At 41.4% G+C, this 16686-nt stretch overlaps 1 protein-coding gene across 1 annotated transcript in view; it reads right to left on the reverse strand.

The window, feature by feature from the left end:
- The window catches only part of LOC122789742 (MORC family CW-type zinc finger protein 4-like), an 844690-nt gene that overhangs the window by 128917 nt on the left and 699087 nt on the right, over nucleotides 1-16686 (reverse strand). The window contains exon 5 of the mRNA XM_044057178.1: nucleotides 13086-13233. Coding sequence (XP_043913113.1) covers nucleotides 13086-13233 — 148 coding nt within the window. The remainder of the gene's footprint in view (nucleotides 1-13085; nucleotides 13234-16686) is intronic.

A 16686-nucleotide genomic window follows, 5' to 3' on the forward strand; every position in this document is an offset into this window, starting at 1 on the left:
AGGACATCAGTCTGAAACAACTAAAAGGAACATTACTTTTTTTTACACCCTGCTAACGCTGTTCTTCTGAATATAGTCTAGTACAGTCCTTTATGATCTGCATCTGGTACACAGACATAACAGGAAGTCATTCCAAAAAAAAAAAAAAAAAAAAAGCAAGACAGGAGTCCCTGATCTTGTACACTCACAGGGATAACCATTTTGTACTAACACACTGGATGCGCTCCAGGGGAGCCATATGCTGCAGTAGTGGGAAGGATCATGTGCTCTTGAAGACTGGCTAGACAGACAGGACACCAAGTGGTGAAGTCCCAAATGTAATTAATACTACTGCTCAGTCACATAATTAACATCAAGAGGTACAAACAGTGAATTTAGGAAGGTTCAATTCCAACAGGTCTAATTCTCTCTTCTGGAGTGCAGAGGCCTCTATGGCTTGCTACTCTAAGTTCTGGAGGTGTGGAGATCTGCCACTGTGTGTGTGTGTGCGGGGGGGGGCTGAAGTCTCCTTTAATAGAGACTTATCTGAAACAATGACAGCACAAATACTGTTCTCTTTCATAACTACTTAACAGCCCTTCAAGTTGGAGGGACAACTGTCTTCATTCAAAATGGATCATCTCTTCAGTCCAGGAGGACATGAAATACCAAGTGGCATAGTGGTCTCCAAAGGGTAATTCCCAGATGCCTCGATTATTACAGAAATGAGGTTCTGGCAGTTGACTTTAAAGCTATTCTGCTGTGGCTCAAACCATTTGCTATATTAACTTGTGCTAAAGTCCTTTTGCATTTCTTTAAATCTTGAGCAAATCAAACTTGGTTTGCTCCTGCCCCTTAAGTGTAGATACAGCAGATCTTCACTAGGGTGAAGTGGCTTGACCGCAACTTATCCTTGGTTCAACTACTATCATATTGTGCACAATTATCCTCTGCTCTACTGCTGTTTCACTGTACAGTATAACTATCCTCCACTCTACTGCTATAATCCACAATGATCCTCAGTTCTATGGCTATTTCACTGCATAGTGCAAAAAAGACACTAGATATGCAACTCTTCTAGGATTCACTGCAACAGTCCTGTAGCGTATTGGGGTTTCATCTTTCAGATCTATGTTCCATGGGTTAAATCCTGACCTCTGATCAAAGACTGTGTGTAGTGAACATGTTTTCCTTCTATCTACAATAGTTTCCTCTACGCACAATTTTCCTACGAAAATATGCTGGATAACAGGCTACACTAAATTCTCCACTTGCTCCTCTAGGGGATACGACTGCCACACCAGTTACTCTAACAAACCAAGAAAGTCCTCTTATGCTTTCCCAATCTCAAATGGAAGTGAGCGAGTTCATGAAACTGCAAAAAGACAAGTTAAGGGCATTTTACCTCCATGCTACAGCAGTCAGTACAGAGAAATGTGCAGGCCGCCTGCTGATGAATTACATTATGTTGCCAAAACTACTCATTATAAACCTTACAGGTGCCTCTGCCTGCAAATCAAAAAGTGTACACACTTTGTAAGCTGCTGCTGACATAAAAAAATATGGACAGACTCATTGAAGTCAAACCTAGCTGCTCTCCTGGGATATGTAACATGTCACTTAAGCTTGCATTAGAGAGTGGGTACTGCTGTTTTTAATCACCTTCAGTTTGGATTTATTTTACAGGACTTGCTAGCCAGTTTGACAAATTAAATGTGCATTGCAAATCTATCCAGCAATGCCGAGAAAAGTGAAACTGTGCCTCCATTACTGGGAGTATTATCTGTAATGCACTTGGCAGCGCAGTAGGTGTTAGGTTAATTTAACACTTCAACATTGCTGACTGAGGCATGTCATGTAATGGGATTTCACAGAAGTAATGTATTAAAATCCATAAGAGCAGCAGAAATGTTAACTGCTTTTACGAAAATTGTGTAAAAAGATTTCTGCACAACGTACGAGTGCAAGCAGCTTATATAGTCATGTCTAGTTTCTTAAAAATGCTGATGAAACACAGATCACCAAAAGGGTGATTTGTCAAGGGTCTGTCCCTCAAAATCACCACACCGCTTAACACTCAACCAGAGACCAATGTCAACAGAATCGGGATGAAATCCAGAAATAATCAGTACTATTAATGGGAGGCATTGACAGAGTAAATGAATGTGAACTAAATATACATTTTCGGATGTAAAAAGTCCATCATTGTCATTATTTAAGTGCAATTTACCACCTTTACTCCAAAAGTCACCAGTTTTAGGAGGGAATTAAGAGGGGCAGAGCTAAATTTGAGTCAAAGTCAGGGACAGCTGGATAGGGCTTTAAGCACCGACTTATGAGAAGTGTTGTGATATACAAGTACTGCAGCAGTGGATGCTATAATGACAGTTCGACCTCCTGCTCCATCACTGGCTCAGCTGCAGTGCGGCACAAACAATGGCTTCTTATGTCAAATAGGCCAAAATGTCAAAACAAAGTCACTCACATTCACATCCATGTATCTAAGGCAAAGAAGTGAAGGGGATTAAAACAAAGTACACTGGAATACAGCTAGCTGGTTGGTCAGTCTGTCCATCACTCTGGGAAGGAAGGCTTTAATTGTTAAGTTAGGTTTTATGGAAACAAGCCAAGTTCATCTTCTGCAGTGTTATTACCTTGCTGTCACTTTTGTATCTCACCACATTCCATGTAAGCTAAAGCCATCTGTTTATGCACAACTGTGCATTCACACAAATGTACAATAGATGCTATGAAAATTAAATTAACAGTTCTGTACTCACCATAATTCTGCATCTGTTGCCTGTTTTCGTACCTCAACTGATGAGTCTCTGATCAGATGTTGGATCCATCCTTGGCCACTCTGATGGACTTTAGGCTCTAACTCAAGCTTCTCCCCTTACCCATAATTTCTCTCTTCTCCTTAGTTACCTCAGATCGATTTTATCTGCCCCCCAATTAATCACACACAGGAATATCAGACACTAGCAGTCTTAGAGGCAAAAGCACAGGTATTATTAAAGGGTGAAAAAGAAGCAGATAAAGAACCCTGGAACCCACACAGCAAGACCATTAAGGAATATCCCACAGGTCATACTAGGAGGCAGTCAAAATAAAACAGAAATGGAGGGTGGGAAGTTGAGGAAGGATGAAAACAGACAACACAGATGCACAATTATTGGGAGTAGATAACTAATATCGGATGTCTTTCATCCGTTCCTCAGTGGATGGGACAGTCTCTCCAGCTAGAGTAGTCATCGGAATATCCTTACTCGAGAACCACCAGAGTAGAGTGGAGCCAAAAGCTGTCCTATTCCTAGATAGGATTTCCAACTTATAAATTAGCTACGAAAGTATCAGCACTGGACTATGTAACAGCTGCACAAATGTCATCTAGAAAAGCTTTGGACCAAACGGCAGATGATTCAGCTATAGAGTCCAGTGGACTGTGCTTTAGGATGTTTGGGTAATAAATCTTTACTCTTTTATATGAAAACAGAGCAATCAGTGAGCCATCTGGCTAAGGTTACTTTTGATACTGCTTTGCCCAATTTATTTATTTATTAGATTTGTTTACCGGTTTATGTCCGATTGGGCCAGAAGCCCATTCAGCGGAGACCCGGGGAGAAAAACTCCAGTTATACAGTTTTATATTATTAGTCTGTAAATCTAAACACAATTAATATATTAATAAAAATTGCAAGAAGATACTGCTAGTGAACTAATATTTGTAAAATACTATGACTCTGGGCATAGCTAGAGGCATAGTCGCAGTGTAATGAAACTTGCGATATTGATTACTATGAAAGAAATTCAGCAGGAGGTTAACAGAATGCATGGATATACAGTACATTAGGAGATAATATATACATAATGTGAAACAGTGGTAGATGTGCTTACAGACTGTAAGATCAGTAAGACTGTCTAGGACCTCCGTTCAAAAACTAGAAGGTGACAGAAAACTGAAAGAATTTAGTTAAGTGGTAAGAACAGCAGCCAGGGGGTTAGAGCAAGAGATAAGGAAGTAAAGTTAGGAGATATAGTTGGGAGTGGGTAGGCTTAGCCAGGTGTGTGACAGGTGCAAAGCCAAAGGTTTGCTACATGTTCTTTCAGGAGTTGTTTGAATTCATGATGGTTATGGTTTTTTGCTATGGTTTGAGGAAGTGTGTTCCAGAGCTTGGCAATTTTGAAAGAGTAGACGGAGATGCCATGGGAGTTGTCGATCTGAGTAACCTTTAGCATAAGTTTGAAGATCAAAGGGTTCTGAGATTTTCACAGAGTTGGATTAGTTTAGAAAGTGCAGGGCAGTCATTGGGTCGGTGAATACTTTTGTGGTCTATGGACAGCTGGTTGAGTGATAGCAGGTTAGGGAGTTCTAGCCAGTTGACTTGGGAAAGAACGGTGCAGTGGTGGGTTCTATATGGGTGTCCTGTGGCAAACTTAGCAATTTTGTTGTAGCATGATTCTAGGTTATTTAGGTCAATTTTTTTGCAAATTAGTAAATATTTGGGATCCATAAAGGATGGTCAAAAGTAGATGTGAGCATGCAGTGGCTAGTCTGGCACTTTCTGTAAGGTATTTCTTGGCTCTATACAGGGTGCCTAGTTTGGAGTGGACTGATATTGAGGCAAATGTGTCTCAAATCTTATGTTGTCATCTATTATGCCTAGTAGTTTGGTATGGTTTGTGTGATCTATTTTGGTTCCATTTGAGGAGAGTATTGCTAGTGGGAGCTGTTGATTTAAGTTTACTTCTGAAAACTTATCTTAGTTTTGTTTTGGTTTAAAATAAGTTGGTGGGTACTAGTCTATATCTTGGAAAAGAAGTCTGCATCTTTATTTGGAATTCCTGGGGGGTGGGGGCTGAGCATATAAGTGTGGAATCGTCAGAGTAGTGGACAATGGAGGCTAGTGTTGCAGAGCTGAGGTTATTTGTAAAAATTGTAAAGAGGAGAGGGCCTAGTATGGATCCTTGTGGGACTCCAACAGAGATGGGGAGTAAGGAGGAAAGGCTATTTTCCCATTTGGTAGCTTGTTGGTTAGTAAGATAGCTATGGAACTAGGATAGAGCTGATGAACTAAGGCCATGTGATGAGGAGGATTTGGTGGGATACCGTGTTAAAGGCTTTTGACATATCAAGGAAAATGGATGACACACTGTCTTCATTTAAGAGATGTTGGATGGTGTTGGCGAAAGACAGAAAGGCAGTGCCAGTGCTATGTTTTGGTCTGAAACCATGTTGTGTTGCAGATAGGAGGCTGAGATTGAAGAGTTGGTTTATGAGCCGATTGTGCATGCATTTTTCTAAAACATTTGCCAGAGGTGAGAGGATTGCTATGGGACAATAGTTGGTTAGTTCTTTAGAGGATCCGCCTTTGTGGAGGGGGATGATATATGATATTTTCCAGAGACGGGGACATATTGCTCTGCAATGGAGCGGTTGATCAGGACAGATATGGGGTAGGCAGTTGTGGGGGAAGCAATTCTAAGAAATTCATTGAGTAGTTGGTCTGCTGCTAGACAGCATGGTTTAAGCTTGGAAAGGAGTGTTATGTAGTTTGAATCTGTGTAAATTTGAGTGGGTTTTGGAAGTCTGAGGTGGATGCGAGGATAGACGGTGGTTGGTTATGCTGGTTACCCAGCAGTGAGGTGAGTGGACTAAAGTGTGAGTTGAACTGTGTGGCAATAGGGTCAGTTACATTTAATGTGACAGGTGGAGGGATTGGTGTATGGCCATTGTTGAGGAGATTGTTTATATGTCTTTGCAGAATTTGTGGGGGTTGTTTTGGTAGTGGCGTTGGCCTGTGTGGAATTAGTTTTGACAGATTTTACTTAGCTAGGTTTTGGAGTTGATATGTGATTAGGTTTGCCCTCTCTTTGGTGGCGTGATAAGTTAACCATGCTCAGGCTCCGATTAGGAATTTAGTGTCTTGTTAGTCAGGGTAGGTGCTTAGATTCTGGTCCAATTTTTCTAGTGGGGGCAAGATTGTTTAGCCTTGGAAAAGGAGACAAACAGTTGTCCTGGCTTTCTTTGGTAGTTATTTCTTTGAATGTACAATACGAGCCATTTATGGCCATCTAATAAATATATTCTCCCTTATTAGAGAAGCTTGGGAAAAACATTGGCAATTTAATTGGCTAGTTAAGGTTTTCTTCTGACACTACCTTAGAAAGTGTTAGCCTGAAAGGATACTTTGTCCCTATGAAAAATTAGTTAAGGTTGCTAGGAAGAAAGTGCTTGCATCATTGATACCAATTTCACTGATGTAATGGTGATCAGAAGTAATTTCCAGGATGAATATTTCAAGTCTGCCCTGGCTGAAGGTTCAAAGGGGGCTGCGTCAAGGCTTGAAGGATATGGCACAAGGTCTCAAGGAGGAATGGAGTCCTTAACAAGAGGCTGAAGGAGCTAAATACCCTTAAGAAAAGCCTTGCACAGTCAAAGAAGCTAGAGAAGAATACTTGCCATCTAGGCGAAAAATTGAGATTGCAGTCATTTGCAATTTAAACTGTTCAATACCTAGGCCCATTGCCCAAATACAGAAGCCTTGAAATCAAGAATAGCTAGAATCGGTACTGGAAAGGGGTCTGAGTGTCTCCGGTGGGCCTAGATAGAAAATCTTTCCCATTTGTTCTTATAAATCTTCTTGGTAGAGACTTTTTGGAATGACATAAGAATGTAACGAATGGGGAAAAGAAAGCATGGAAGTTCTAGCCATTACTGAAGTGGAGAAACCATGCAGTCAGCTTAAGAGTTTGCATGTCCAGGTGAGGCAAACTGGACAGGTGAAACAGAAGGTCCCAAATAGGATTCACTGCACAGGGAGGCTAAACTAGGTGAGACCAAAGGAAGGGAAACCACACTTGGCGAAGCAAGAATGGGGCAATAAGGAATAACCTTTTTCTTCCACTGTAATGCTTTCCGAATAAACTTGGGAATGACAGGAGTAGGAGGGACGTTGTATAGCAGAATGTAGGGCCAATCGTGAACTGGAGAGCATCTGACTCCCCCCTCCAGGGGAAACAGGGCAAAGTACCTGCTGCACCTATCAGTGAGAGGAGAAGCAAAGAGGGTAAAGCAGCTAATCCCACTGGCGAAATATCATTTCTGCCACTGATTTATCTACCACTCATAAGGTAGTAAGACTGACCTACTCAGTTTGTCGGCTAGCATATTGTTTTTTTTTCCTTAATTTGCTCAGCCATGACAAAGTGGCCATTGCCAAACTCTCATTGCCTCTCCACATATAGGATAGCATCAGATCCAGTCCCCATACACGTTGATGTAGCAGACCAGTGACATGTTGACAGTCTGAAAGGCAATCATCCTAGAGGGAGAGTATCTTGAAAAGCCTGCAAAGCCAATAGGACTCTCATCATTTCTAGAATACTGACGTCAAGACTGGCTTCTGTCTGGGACCACATGCATTGTATTTTCCTTCCTAATTAATGCCTCTCAATAGCTGGGAGGCATCCATAGTCACTGTGGCCTTGGGAGAAGGCAGACTGAAAGGGCGGCTCCAAAAGACTTCTGCATGAACCCACCATGCTATGGGATGCCTGCAAACTTTTGTGACGTAAATGGGTATAGTCAGTGGATGGTGTCTTACTGACCCACTGTACCACTGCAATCCACTGTAGGACCCACCTGTGAAACTGAGCCAAGGGTACCAATACTATTCAAACTGCCTTCAACTCCAGTAGTTGCACAATTAATTTGGTTGGAGGTAAAATAAAAAGGATGAGCAATGCTGGCTTTCTTAAAGGGTAAAACTCGTCTGTGGAAGATTTGATACTTGTGTTAGGATATGTAGATGGGTTGCCAATGAACTCCAGAGTTTGCCAAGAGCAGAGGTTTGACTTGCAGTTTATTGTACTGTTTACCTCAAGACAGAGGTGGAGCAAGTAGTCCCTGGCCTGCATCAGTATAGACTTTGTAAAAGTAGATAGGAGCCAGTTGTCTAGATAAGGAAACTCCCAGAATATATGCATTCTCAGGAGAGCCACTACAACCGCCATGCACTTGGTAAACACCATGGTTGCAATGATGAAATAAAAGGGCTATGATCTGAACTGGTAGTGACTGGCTCTCAGCCAGAAGCATGGGTACCTCCCAGAGCACCTGTGTATTTTGAGATGACAGAATGCATCCTGGATGTCTATGCAGGACATCTTTTGGTAAAGATGATAGGATGAACTGAACTGTGACCATCTTGAACTTAAAGTGTTTAACTTAGACTGCAGAGATCCAGAATTAGCCTTAGCCCCCCCCCCCCCAGCCTTCTTTGGCACTAAAACAATCTCTAGTAGGTTTGGGATCCTTGTTGGTTTGGTGGAACCAGCTAGAGGAGACTTTTCCAGCAGTTTTTGTATTTCTACAGCTGCTGCTTTCCTCTGACTGGGTGGAACAATCAGGATTTTTTTTTGTGTAATGGAGGGAGAAGGAAATTGCATGTAATAACTTCTAATTATATTCTGCACCCAAGAATCTTTGGTAATGGCTATCCAAGCTTGCAGGTGCAGGAATAAGTGTCCTCCTACTGACTTCAGAGTGCAGTAGTCAGGTAACCCTTCAGGGACTTTGGAAGTGCTTCTCAGAAAAAAGGAGTTCTGAAGCCCTGGTGTTGCAGGCCACCTCTACGGCAAGGGTTGAGTCTCATTACAGTTCCTCCTTTCCTCTTCTGCCATGAGGGGCCCTCTCTTTGTAGGAGTCCTAAGAACCTGGTCTCTTTCTAAACCACATTTTCCTGCCACTGCTTCGTTTGACAAAATGTCCTTTGAGGAGTAGAAAAATGTATTCCCATGGCAAAGTCTTCGAATCTTGTTCACTTAGTCTCCTTCACCTTAATGCCAAACAAGGTGAATCCATCAAAGGGGGCATTGATGAATTAAGACTTGAAGGGCTCTGAACTCACCAATCTAGTAGCTCCCTCTGATCCATATGTAATCATCACTGAGCAGTGGAAAGAGACTGGAGGGTGGCCAGTTGCAAAGAAACCATCTTCTTGTCTTCTGCAGACATGGACCCCTGAGATGGTATTGGAGAGTTGGCTCAATTCCCTCTGAAATCTTGTCATGAGTGCCAGATAATTCCAAGACCTGAGAGCAAAGGTTGCTGATGCATAGACACACTTCCCAAATCTGTCCAGTGCTCTAGGTTTCCCTGTTAGGGGGAATTAACAGTACAGCTGTTCCACAAATTTTTTCTTGGTGGCTGCAGCAGCTACCATAACATCTACTGGGGGATTCTTGTTCCAGTGAGCCGTATGCTTTGGTTTAAGATATTTGTCAGGATGTTTGGGGATGGCCTCTGTGACATCTTGATCCTTCCATGCCTGAAGGCAAGTAAGGTCTACGATAAACTAACAGACAAGATCAGACCCATCTGGGTCAGATATTGTGTCTGAGTTAAAGAAGGCCAAGCCTTCAGATCTAATAGACATACTGCGTTGGCTGATGGCTCAGGTCCGAAATCTCGGAAACAACAGGATGGATAGGAGTAGGATTCAAAGGTTGGGGCTGTATAGTAGAGAGGACCATGGGTCCGATAAACACTGCTGGGATGATACCAAACTGTATCTGGGTTCTGTGAAATTTTATCAGTTTATTCAAATCCACTTCTGTTAAACACCTAGATGACCTGAGGAAAGAATGTAAAAGGTGGATGGGGTACTCTTCAAAATGTGCCCTATAAGAAGGAAGTGTGTGTAGCCTTGAAGTTATTCAAGGCTAGAGCAAAACGTAAGAGTCTGAAGTGACTTGGACTGAGGCACATATGATGGTATAGCACAGCCACAGCCATGGAAGTTGTTGGATCAGACAATTCTGAAACTTTCTCGGGCGGAGTAGAGCCCAAAATAGTTGTAGGAGAGCAGAGGATTACTTTGAGTCTTTGATTTTGTCAGCTGCTGCCCCTGAGGATTTTTTAAGAGGAGAATAACAAGTACCACGCAGGTAGCAAGAGAGTTCATAAGTGATAAAGGCCCCAAAATACCATATTGAGAGAGCCTATATAAAACAAGAAAATACATCCACGGTCTTTTATAGGGTTGGAAAAAGGAAAGGAAGATACCCAGTTGAATAGAAAATGATTAAAAACATATCACTTATCTACCATGCTTGAGCTAGCAGTTAACATGTCTCAACACTGAAGAGACAAATGAGATCTGAGGTAACTAAGGAGGAGGAGAAGGACTATGGGTAAGGGGAGCAGCTTGAGCTACAGAGCCTAAGGTTTATCAGAGTGACCAAGGATGCAGCCAACGTTGGATCCAAGACTCTGCAGTTAAGGGAAAAAAAAGACATCAGAAGGAAACCGATACAAGTCTCAACAGCGGATTTAACAAAGTTATCATGAGCACAGTAACATTTTTATGGTGATCTTTTCTACATCATTAATGCAAGGCTAGCTTAAACAACAACCTAGCAATGCAGTCTACACTGGTTACTAGTTTTTACCAAGGCTGTGAATATGTAACATGAACCAACAATACAACTGTTATAATTCACAAATTAACTCTGAACAGTACAACTGTCTACCATATCTTACCAACTGCAATTAAACCAAACAATATACTGCTGTTTGAACTGTACTATAATTAAAATTTTGTCACATCCATCTTTTATACAAGGGGAGAGATACCGGCACACTCCTGTACCTGCCCCTGTAATGCTAGATTCCACTCCCACAGCCCTGATCTGAGCTTGCATCAACAGTGAGCAAGATAGAAAATTTTAACACCCTTTTCTGTGAGGTAGTACATTTAGAATTTGGGGGTGTGAAGAAAGAACAAGCCCATTACAAGTTAGAATCCCACTGCAAAAATGATGCAAACAGGTACACTAGAATAGCATGACAAGCTGAGCATCACTAAGCCAGACTTTGATACCAACAGGCAGGCCCATTTAAGCCACACCCGGGGATAAGAGCAGGGACGGGGTACTCTTAATATCACCACTCATCAGCTTTCCCTAGTCCTGAAATCAAATTCCCTCTCCACAACTTAACGACAAATCTTAAACTATGATTTTTGAACATTCTACTTTTATTTTTGAGAGTTCCTACAAGGATTCTGCAAATGACTGTGTGAGAAGCATGGACACCCGAAATTTTAAGTGTAGTGCTGACAACTCGATCCTGCTTCTCAAAAAAAAAAAAAAAAAAAAAAGGCAAATCTATACAAAAAAAAGTTCATTAAAAGAAAGTTGGTCATCCGCATAAATCTGGCAAGCTTTTATGCTGGATGCCCTTCCTGATGCAACCCTCCCCTTTTATCCAGGCTTGGGACCAGCAAAAAGAAATGCACTGGCTTGTGCATCCCTAGTAAATCTTAACTTAGGCCTTCCTCATTTCCTCTTACCTGGCAGCTTCATCCTTAGCATCCTTTTCCCAATATACAGAGCATACCTCCTCAGCACGTCCAAACCAACGTAATCTCGCCTCTCTGGCTTTGTCTCCAAACTGTCCAACCTGGACTGACCCTCTAATATACTTATTCCTAATCCTGTCCACCCTCGTCAGACCCAGTAGAAATAACATCTTTAACTCTGCCACCTCCAGCTCTGAACTCTTGCCTTTTTGTCAAGTGCCACCGTCTCCAACCATATAACAAAGTTGGTCTCACTACCTTTTTGTATACCTTCCCTTTCACTCATACTGGCACTCATCACAAATCACTGCTGACACTTCTCCACCCTGCCTGTACTCTCTTCTTCACCTCTCTTCCACAGTCGCCATTAGTCTGAACTGTTGATCCCAAGTACTTAAACTCATCCACCTTCGCCAGCTCTACTCCCTGCATACTCACCATTCCTCTATCCTCCTTTTCATTCACATACATATATTCTGTCTTATTCCAGCTGACCTTCATTCCTCTCCTCTGTAGAGCATATCTCCACCTCTCCAGGGTCTTCTCAACCTGTTCCCTATTCTTACTACATATCACAATGTCATCTGCAAACATCATAGTCCACGGGGACTGATCTCATCTGTCAACCTGTCCAGAAGACATGCAGGTGGTTGGTGCAACAGAGAAAGATGTAGAGGGCAGGAAGAAATGGAAACAGATGATCCGCTGTGGCGACCCCTAATGGGAACAGCTGAAAGAAAAAAGATGGTGCTGTCATGTATAGGAGACAAGTTGCTCATTTATTTCAACCTGCTGCATGCAATCTTGGCAAGCAAATGGTACAAGGAATCATTTTTGGAAGGGATGCCAATCCATTACCCACACGCATGTGGGAGATATTTCAGCTATGATGGAGGCAGGACAAAAAATTCTCTTAATGCTGAGAAGTACTTAGACTACCTGTGTTTGATTAGCAACATGGGCACTGGAGGGGCTGCAGGGGGAGGACTGAGTAAGCCGCTGTCAGCTTGACCATCCTGTAAGGGGGGGGGGCAGACAGACTAGGCTTAATGTAATAAGCACAGTACTAGCCTGGTAAGCACCGTGTTGCAAAAGCAGTATGCCCGTTACTTGAGAGGTTGCTCATGCATGGAAGCTTCTATACACCTCTTGAGGGAAGCAAATGTGGGGACTGCATAAGGTGCCACGAGTTAGGGAACTCCCCCCTGCAGCAATATGATGCTGCACCAGCATCCTTAATGTCTTTATCTGTCTTGGACATGGGTCTGGTTATGCCATGGTAAGGCCAAGGCAGGTCAGCAGACCCAGTGAATGAGAAAAGAAGCTTGTGGTAACTGATGGTCAGCTGTGGGAAGAAAAAAATTCTCTTAAAATGTTAAGCACTGTACTTTGCTGCTGCACACTGGAATATTTACTCTTTCACCTTGCAGTTACTTACCTAGCTGGGCATCATTACCAGACAAATTCAAAATTTCCTCTAATCTTTCCTCTGGTCAATGATAAACAGAATCTATACATTCTAGAAAGAGGAGAGTTCTGTACATAGTTTAAAACAGCAGACACTCGTTTAAACCATGCATGAAATGGGACACAACTGACGATAGCAAGCATGATCCAGATATTCAGACAATGAAATGTGCAAAACAGGAGTCCAACAGTTTCAATGCTACATCACTAACTTTTCAAATAAAGTATTTCGCCATACTCTTTCAAAAATTGTCAGAATACACTAAGCCTTACCTTCTCAAATTCCATATAATAATCCGTGTACCTTTTTTATTAGGTATTGCATTAAACTCTTCCAGTACTTCCTCCTTTGTTTTAAAGAAAGTATGCTTCAAGATCGCTTCCAAGCTGGGGACAGAGTCCTCAGTCACAATTATTTCCTCTGAATAACAAAGTGAAGGAATAATAATAATCAGGGCCTCAAATGTGGTCTCCTTCACTTGGCAAACATTGAAGACCAATCTCGTTTCACGCTGTCTATTCTAGTTAACATACAGGCAATAAACTACTGAGAATGAACAGCTCTTGTAAAACAGTTGAACATTGCTCAGATTTACGTTCATAAACACTAACAGCAAGACTAACATGAAGACAGCAGTGCAAGACATCAAATTAAGTTTTAAATGCAAAGTTAGCGAGTGCAGGAATGGGTTGTATGCATACGTACATAAAAGCCACAGAAACTTTTCCTTAAGACACAAAAAAGTGGACCGATTTGCAAAAATTTCTTTCCACATTGCCCTTACAGCACTCAAGGAAATTACAGCCCCATACGCCATAACGTAAATGGCACTCCATTAAATTAATCTAAACTTTTCAAATTCTCACATTTCTTAAAAAAAAATCATTAAAAGTGCATTCCATTTCTCCAAAACACCAAGAAATGTGCTTACATTTTCATATCACTTAGACCATTTGGTTTAACTTCGGGTCTAAGGCAATGAAAGTTATGCACAACATGAAGGGCTTGTAAGATACATCTCCATCTTTAGTAACAGGCAGGAGTACTTCACAGGCATTAGGACTGCATGGCACAAAAGAGCTTTTCAGGCCACCATCTCTCTCTCTCTCAGGTGTGATCATGTTACTCTGCTTGGCAGTTCTTCTTGACATGATAATCATTGCCTGTACTTGGACTACAGAATAAAGAATTTCCAGGGGGGAGGGGGGCAGAAAGGATTCAAAGTTAATTGGGCCCACACACTTGTCAAGTTGCTACATAACTAGGCAGAGGGAATGCTGCGACAGAACAGTACGGTCGTGTTAGGTACTTACCATAAATGTAGCTGGTCAATTAGCTTCACTGATTTAGTAATAGCACTCAAGAATTCCTGCATTGCAGAAGCCAGACACCATCCCAAATATCAAGTCCACAGTCACCCTTTGCTCAGACGTGAAGAGGTCTGTACTATAAAGGTAGTTATCTAGCACCATCAAGTCTTAATGGCCCTGGTCTGAAGTTGCACTCCCTAAAGGGTACCTACACAGTATGACCTGCCACATGTTCCCACACCACAACTGGGAGGGTAAAAGCAGGGACTGATACTGGGGACAGGAGAGGATAAAGAGAAGGTACGTGAAATGAGGCAATAATGAGCCAGCAATAATGAAGCGACTCAAACATTTACATTTATGTTGAGTACCGAACATAGCTGTACTATATAATCTTAGTTAGCTGTTACACTAACTCCTCTTGGGAAGATTCTCAGAGCTAGACACAGTTAAGAATGGCAGAAATGTGATCAGTGAAAAATCAAGCTATGGGTGATGGCTTAAGAAAAAACATCCCTGGCTCTGATTGCAACTCATATTTAAATGTCTGGAAAAGTTGTGGAGAGAAGTCCAAGCAACTGCCACTAATATGTTGTGGTGGGAACTCCCCTGAAAAGGGAAGTGGCAGCAGCAGTTGTACATGTAGTCTGCTTGTTCAAAGTTTTCCTTTCCCTTTTGCAAAGGATACATCCAGTTTATCAATTTCTACAAGATTTTGTAGAGCTGCCCATGCACATCCAAAGAATGCAGTCTTTCACCTTTGTTTTGTGTGGATGAAAAAAGTATGACTTAAAGAGCTCATACAACACTCCAGGCATAAAGATGGGACTGTTACAGAGAGCAACTCTATACTTCAGGAAGGCTGAAAAAGGTTCTTTATGCATTACATGTAATATCAAGTTTAATTACTAGCCAGAGACCGAATTTTAGTCAAACAATTTAATTGGCCCCATTTTTCTCAGATATACATCTGGTACAAGTCATTGTCACTATAAAGCTGTTTTCGTGAGACCATACTGATGTCAGATGAAACAAGCTGAAGAGAGGGAAAATAACCTGCATGAAGGTGAGATCCCGTTTAAGGGTTTGTTATTTTCTTGGTAGTCTTAGGTGCAGAATTTCTTACAGGAACTAGTTAATGGCTGGTTGGGAGAATGGGGAAGGGTAATGTGGCAAAACAAGCATATATTTTGAAGGAGGCACAACACACCCCTTTTTTTTTAAGGTTCCAAGAGGAAATCAAGACCAGGGGGCAGCATGGCCCTTGGACCAGCTGCTGCCTTCTTTTAAAGGCACCAATGACTCACAGCTGTCCATTTAGAAGTATGAAACTCCCTGGCCAAGCGAAAGCAGTCTAGGCCTACAACATTCATGTGAACATAGCTTTGCATGAAGCAGCAACAAAGAAAGACGGAAATTTTGTTGACTGTTAAACTCGTGGGTAAATTGTAAAGTGTATAGCTCATTTGGTCATTAGTGTTTAGGAAGACATTAAAGAGAATTAAATAACCTAGTAAAACAATATTTTTGCAATTTAAATTGCATGTTTTATCAAGTAATTTTGTACACTGTGTAGATTTTAAATGTGAGGTGTGGATGGCGATCTCATCTGTGACTGCTGTACATGCTAAAGATAATAAAGCAAACAATTGCTTTTTCTTAGCTTAAGACATACAGGCATTACACTGGAAGAATACAAAGAAAGCAAGGCAGAAGCAAGTTAAAAAAAATGACATCTTGGACTGCTGGGATGGGGGTGGGATATAAAACTGCACTTTATCATACTATATGTAAAATTAAGATTTTTTTTTTTTGGGGGGGGGAAGAGTTAAATGTCCTTGCTTTAAGCTATAGATAGGCTTGAAAAATAAGAAAATTATGACATGGCAAATAGTACATCTCTTGCATCTGCAAAGTTAATACCTTTTGGCCTCTTTCCCATTAGCAAATCATCTCAATGGGAAACAAGAATTCTATACATTATGTACAAACTGAAATTTGTAAAGATTTTTTCATGCATCTACAAAGCTGCTAGTCCTTTCCCACAATTGTTAACTGCTTTTACTAGGAGACAAGCTATCTGCAGGTGAAAGCAATTAATCTTGAGAGCTTTGAGCACTCTGAAGAAGAAAATGCAAGACTTAAAAGTATAGTGACAAGCAGTTCTGGACAAAAATATGAAGCTATGGAAAGTGAACATGTGGTACTTAGCCTCTACAGCAACCTTTATACTGGTTTAGTTTAATGTAAAGGGTAGCCAGTGTATTTTTTCTTAGGAATAAAAAATATTGTTTATTAAAAGCATGCAAGCTTTTTTTTTTTTTTTTTTTTTTTAAACATCTGTGAGGGGGTCAGTGATAAGGAAAACAATTAGCAATCAGGTTATGTGGAAAAAACAGGCTGTATCATGACCTTTAGCATGAGTAACCTTGAATTTAGATAAAGTAATGCTTCTGGATTGAGCCGTCGATTGAGGCAACGATCAGGAATGGTAAACTTCCATTTGCTGAAAATGTACATAGTTTTGCATCTCTGTTGCAAGTTAAAAGATGAGGGTTCTGAA

Source organism: Protopterus annectens, chromosome 15.part0 (genome assembly GCF_019279795.1).
Source record: "Protopterus annectens isolate FY-2018-M chromosome 15.part0, PAN1.0, whole genome shotgun sequence".
NCBI lineage: Eukaryota > Metazoa > Chordata > Ceratodontiformes > Protopteridae > Protopterus > Protopterus annectens.